Consider the following 6,392-nt stretch of genomic DNA (forward strand, 5'->3'; position numbering starts at 1 on the left):
CCAAGGTCTCGGTATTGGAGGCCGTGGAACAAGAAACTCCAGTAAATAAAAGAAGACAATAGGGGTCCTGTCAATAGCACACTTCCGTATATGCGTTTGCAAAAGGGGAAAAACTTGATTATCATAAATTAGACAATACACATGTGCAAGTTAATTTGCTTGGTTTGGAAGAGTAGTTAGGAACGAGAGAATAAGCATTTTAGTGGATATTCCTGCTACTTGATCAATTACTCTTCATGCTTTGTCGGCAGACATAGATGTAAGTTCACCTAAAGCATATATTTTTGCTTTTCTCTTCTTTAGCATAGGAGATGTTAGAAGTGAGAATGGTGACATGAGTTGGATAAAATTTTTACAATATGCAAAATATCTTCACTCTCAATCGTAACATACAAAGTCTATAGAACATAGAAAGCTGGAATGCCCATGACGTTTTCGTCTTTGGATGAACCAAATCCTCATTAAATTTGATTGTTCCATTAGATGGGGCTCACACATAATCCAATACCATGAATACTCCTCTAGCATAACAAGTTTTAAATACTCTAAATTCTGAATTCGCCTCTCTATTGACTGGTTCCATATTGGCGTCGGCAAAAAGAAGGAATTTTAGGAGTCCTATTAAAGCGAGGTGGATCTCTCTCTCCATCACCCCACAAAGCATAAGCTTCTTCTCCATGAACAGCATCATCCCCAATCACAAGATCATCCTCATGGAGTCTTAACTCAACTATTCGACTTATAAAAATACATATCAAACTCGTAGCTACAACATTCCATATTGTGATAAATGCAGCACCAAGAATCTGATAAATCATTTGGCGAACTCCACCCTTAATGTCTCCATCAATTATGCTGTAGAGAAAGCCTGGACCATATTTGTCTGAGCCATAAAACATTCTCAGAAGCTTAGGTTTAGCAAAGATTCCAGAGAGGATTCCTCCTAGGATGCCTGCAACTGCATGTGTGTGGAAGACTCCTAATGTGTCGTCAACTTTCTGGAAAAATGCTGATTTCTTGTGTAGAACCATCATGGTGAACCAGGGTATTGAACCTGATGAGATTCCCATGAGTATTGCTGCCCAGGACTCCACTATACCTGTCAACAGTAGCGAAACCAGCAAATTCAGGAATTTTACTGGGAGGTGTCTAAATATAATAAAGTAAACACACGAAAAGCTAAGGGGATTCAACATATAGTATATATGCATAAATTCTTTTTTGACCTAGTTACACTATAATTTTCCTTGAAGTGGCGTCAATTGACCCCCTTATACCTGCCAATGTGCATTGTTTTAGGACATTTTGCTCATTCTATTACTTGTGTGCTAACAGGCTCATATTTTATTTTATGATATTAGGCTGAGACGAGCTTAACTGGAGTGGCAGAAATAATGAGGATTCATATAGCCGACTTCGACTTACTTTGGATTGAGGCGTATTACTTATTAGTAGTATTAGCTGTTGTGGTGCTTACATGCTCATACTTGACAAAATCTGAGCTCTTTATACTCGCTCACTCTAGGCATTTGCTGTCAAAGTACTGGTATTCAAGTTTTTGCTAATCTATAGTTACTTTGATGTGACAAAAAATGATTTTTGATTCTACTGTTATATTGGTTAAAGTTCAGCCACCATATATGAACTTAACCCCTAGAAGTCTTCCTTATTATTCCCTATTACTTGGACATTTTGTAAATTTAGGGGTTGTTTGGTTGGAAAAAAAGTTATTCCACCATTAATTATACCAAGATTAGTTATCCCAGAGATTGTTGTTCCACCCTCCCATAGGAATAAAAACAACACTACAATCCCGGGATAACTAATCTTGTGATTAGTTATACCACTATTTTATCCCAACCAAACATGGGATGTACTCATCTTAAGTTTAATCTCGAGATTAATTATCCCTTATCTCTTATACCAAACGAGCCCTAAGCTAAAGCACTTTCATTAGTAACTACTAACCTGCACCAGGGGTAATGCAAACAAGTCCAGTGATCATTCCTTGGACAGCTCCAATGACAGAACTTTTGTTGTAAAATATCATGTCCATTGAAAGCCATACTAACAAGCTTGTGGCAGTGCAAAGATGAGTGTTGAGAATAGCTAATGATGTGATTAGATCAGAGGCTAATGGAGATCCACCATTAAAACCAGTCCAACCCATCCAAAGAAAACCTGCACCTCCAAGCATGTGAATTATGTTGTTTGGTGGGAAATGTTGTCTATCATTTGAATGCCTTGGTCCAACCTATCCCAATGAAATCCCAATAATCATCATGTTATCATCCTAGGTAAGCTCAAAATAATGTTACAAGTGTTGTTTCTATTTGTTCTATTTCTATCTTCTACCAAAATCTTTTAGATCATTTTTCTTTAATATTCGAATTATAGGTCACGGGTTCGAGTCGTGGAATCAGCTACTGATGCTTGCATCAGGGTAGGCTGCTTACATTACAACCCTTTGGGGTACGGCCCTTCCCCGGACCCTACGTGAACGCGAAATGCTTTGTATATCGGGCTGCCCTTTATTCAAATTAGAGCTTTTTAATTGAAATAATTTCCTATAATTTGAGAAATCTTTTCGGATGCCATCTTATTTATTACTCTATTTGTTTTATTTTATACGTCAACCTATTTCCCTTTTGACCCGTTCTTAATAAGATAGATGTGTTTCTATATTTAGAAAATTCATAGATATAGCCTTTCCATTTTACAACTTTAATGAAATGCTTGTATAGACATGACATGCATAATATCACAAGATTCTAATGGTACTTTTGGTAAGTTATACAGACACAAAACCACTATATTAATTGATGGAAGTCGGATCAATTGAACCCACCTTTTTTACTTAGATCATAAATATATATGTGAAAAATCGTAAAAAGTAATCTAAAAGATTGAGTTTTGAACCCATATTTCCAGTAAACTCAAATCCTTGAACATATTAAATTTAAATTCTACACGCGGGCACACACATACATACATATATCCAGATATTCATTTTTTTCTTAAATTTAGTATCGAGTCAAATAATGTCATATAGACTGCTTTTTAACATTATGTAGAATTGTTATTTACTTGAGTAAAATTGTAGAACTTTTTTTTTCCTTTCAATTGTAGGACTTCTAAAAAACAAAAAAAGCCCGGTGCACGAAGCATCCTGCCTTCACATAGGGTCCGGGAAGAGCCGCACCCCCAAGACGTGCGATGTAGGCAGCCTACCCTAATATAAATATCAGTGTCTGATTCCCCGGCTCGAACCCGCGACCTATAGGTCACATGGAGACAACTTCACCGTTGCTCCAAAGCTCCCCTTCACACGGAAGAGCCGCACCCCAATGGGTGTGATATAGGCAGCCTATCCTGCTATAAGCATCAGTGGTGATTACGCCGCTCGAACCCGTGACCTATAGACTTCCAAGGTTCCATTCAATTGTAAGACTTCTATTTTTTCAAATAGAAAAGGTAAAGAGAATGTCTAGTAGAATTACCCAATAAGCAGCAGTAAATCCAGCAACTCCAGATGAAAGATGAATCACATAACCACCAGAGAAGTCAATAATAGGCTCAAGAAATCCAGAACCCCAAATACTATAAGCACCAACTGTATAAGAAAATGTAATCCAAAGTGGAACAAACAACATCCATGCATAAAAATTCATTCTACCAAGTAAAGAACCAGCCAATAAAATCACAGTAATAGCAGCAAATGCAAATTGATAAAATACATAATCTGCTGTTGGAATATAATATTTAGTGTGTTTTGTTAGCAAAAAATCTTGAGTCATAGCTTGTTCTGGTTTGCCTATTATAGATATTAAATGTGTACCAAATGCCATTCTATGGGCCCATAAAACCCAACAAATTAAAACTGCTGCAAATGCATAAAGGGCCATAAAAGCTGAATTTACAGCCCATTTCTTTTTAACCATTGATCCATATAAAATTACTAGCCCAGGTACACTTTGTAAGCCCACCATTGCTGCTGCTGTTAATTCCCATGCATTATCTCCTTTACTTAACCATTGTGGTGTTGATTCATCTGGTTTTAGACCTTGTGGAAGGTATGAATAATTTGGATCCATTTAAAGAATAATCTGCCGACCCCAACTTACTCGGGACTGAGGCGCAGTTCTTGTTGTTTTAGAGAAATATAAAGAGGGAAGGTTTTGGTAATTTTTTTTGAAAGGTTAATGGGGTAAGATATTTATAACAAAAGTTTGAAAAATTTGGAGCCATTTAGAGAAAGAGAAATATGGATGATTTTGGTTTTTTTTTGAAAAAGGTTAATGGGGTATTAAGATATTTATGACAGGGTTTGAGAGAAAATCAAGGTAGACATAGGGATAATCTAGGTTTTTGGATGTAATTAAGGATTCTCTGATATTCTGTAGTGTCAGTTTTAGCTGGATATGTTTGTTGATTCATCTGAGAATCCAATAACAGGACATTAGTTGATTCAATGTTTGTTGATTTTAGCATATTCATTGCGTAAGCTAAACAAATAACTATGGTGGGATTCTTGAAAATTTGATTGGGCTTAAGTTAAAGTTTTGTTTTCACTAGACCAAGAATAATTGGCAAATCCGTTAATGGGCTCGCGTGTTCGATAGAACTCAACGTTTTGGGATCAAATCCTATTTATTCAGAGGCTGATCCAGGATTTGAAGGTTACGAAAGTTACTACTTATAATGCAAACCTACCGCTAGCTATCGAGATTGAATTGAGGTGTACGTTCTAACTGGTTCAATCCATTTGATTCGGTTTGATTTACAATTTTTTTAGTTCATAATTAAATCATGTTTAATTATTAGCGAACGAGAAAAAGTTTGGTTTATTCGATCAAGCTCTCTCCATTCGATTCAAACATATTGTACGTAAGTCACAAGCAAATTGTCACTAGTTAATGATTCCATAAAAACAAATAAAATAAATAAATAAATAAACCCATGTTAAATACAATTTGGAGACAGTGGAAAAGAAAAAGAATATAATTAAATAAATGTAAAACATGAGTTGTATGAGACAGAGAGAGGGAAAGAAAGATGGAGAATGTAAAAAATAAATAAGGAAAGAAAGAAAAAAGGAAAAAGAAGAGAAGGGAAAAAGAGGGAAAATGGCACATAGTAGCAGGCATTTTGAAGTTTAATAGGCAAAATGCCATTGTTATATATATGTCTATTTTTGGAAAAATAGCTATACATATTATGAATTTTAGCAAATTGATCGGGCGGGTAGCGCGCCAGCCCCGACCTCTCTCTCTTTCTATATATATTCCATATCCAGTAATGTGTTTATTGTCACGCCCTTTTTACCTCGAAAAGATATGTAATATGTGATGTGGATTGTGGATTAAAGAGTTTTTTTAATTAAAGTGACAAATCCGAGTAAGGATTATTTTATTTACAGAGTCGTCACTTGAAATTGAGTTTTTGGGTGTTCCAAGTCACCTTTTATTTGAATCCATAGTCAAATGAAGGTTTGACTCTATTATTATTGGTGTGCGAAAACAAAGTCCGGGTAAGGAATTTTGTTGACCGGGGAGAAGGTGTAAGGCATTCCGCGAGTCCCGTGGTTCTAGCACGATCGCTTTATTGACTACATTTGGCTTATATTATTTTTAATAAACTGTGATTTATTGGTTTTCATGTTTTATCTATCTGCTTTTAATCATTAAAATATTATCTTTGAAACAAATAGCGCGTGTGAATCCGTTTTGTTTATTGCGCCAAAATCATGTCACGCGTATGTGTACAAAATTATTAGCGTTCAAGATTATTTTGCCCAAAGTTGCGCAAACGCATGCCTCGGTTTTAATTTTAAAAATCACAATTATGTCACGCGAACGTATACATAATCGCGATAGATTAATTAAAAGCGCACCTAAAGCATTCTAACGGTGTTCATCACAACCTCTTATTACATTCACTACGGAGCATGCCCCGGATAAAATATATACAAAATCCTCGAGGCATTCTCCGGATAAAATAATAAACTAGAGGACGACCTCTCACATCAAAACTAAAATATAAATGTCTTAAAAATTTGCCTACCCAAGCGTGGTTGGTCTAAATATGCTACTAGCGGTCCAAACAAATAAAACATAATTAAACTTAGTATTAAACCCAATTATAAGCATAAACTATGACCAAAGTCTAGATTTCATTTAATTTCAATTAACAAGATTCTCATCTTTTCAAATATTGACCCCACAACCCAATTTACTATTTCAAAGTCAATAAAATTGAAGTGGAGTTCTTAAGGATTAGTAGTCTCATTTTACTTTGGCGTGCTAGCACTAAAAATCAAATTCAATCACTAATTTAATAAAAAGCAATAACTAGACTAATTCATCTCAATCAACAAACATACCACAACGGCT

The 6,392-nt window shown here is 35.5% G+C and overlaps 1 protein-coding gene across 1 annotated transcript; it reads right to left on the bottom strand.

Moving 5' to 3' along the window:
• Positions 1-432: 432 nt before the first annotated feature.
• On the bottom strand, positions 433-4,436 carry LOC104107384 (ammonium transporter 2 member 3-like). Its single transcript, XM_009616171.4, has 3 exons — positions 3,501-4,436; positions 1,969-2,254; positions 433-1,099 (listed from the first exon to the last, which is right to left on the bottom strand). The coding sequence occupies exons 1-3, from the start codon at positions 4,092-4,094 to the stop codon at positions 567-569; spliced, it is 1,413 nt and encodes a 470-aa protein (XP_009614466.1). The 5' UTR covers positions 4,095-4,436; the 3' UTR covers positions 433-566.
• Between the last annotated feature and the right edge of the window lie 1,956 nt (positions 4,437-6,392).

This window comes from Nicotiana tomentosiformis, chromosome 9, assembly GCF_000390325.3.
Source record: "Nicotiana tomentosiformis chromosome 9, ASM39032v3, whole genome shotgun sequence".
NCBI lineage: Eukaryota > Viridiplantae > Streptophyta > Magnoliopsida > Solanales > Solanaceae > Nicotiana > Nicotiana tomentosiformis.

Coding starts and splice junctions, on each gene's coding strand:
- LOC104107384 (XM_009616171.4), bottom strand. CDS start 4,094: ATGGATCCAAATTATTCATACCTTCCACAAGGTCTAAAACCAGATGAA. Junction 2,255..3,500: donor GATTTACTGCTGCTTATTGG/GTAATTCTACTA, acceptor TCATTGGGATAG/GTTGGACCAAGGCATTCAAA. Junction 1,100..1,968: donor TTGCATTACCCCTGGTGCAG/GTTAGTAGTTAC, acceptor TACTGTTGACAG/GTATAGTGGAGTCCTGGGCA.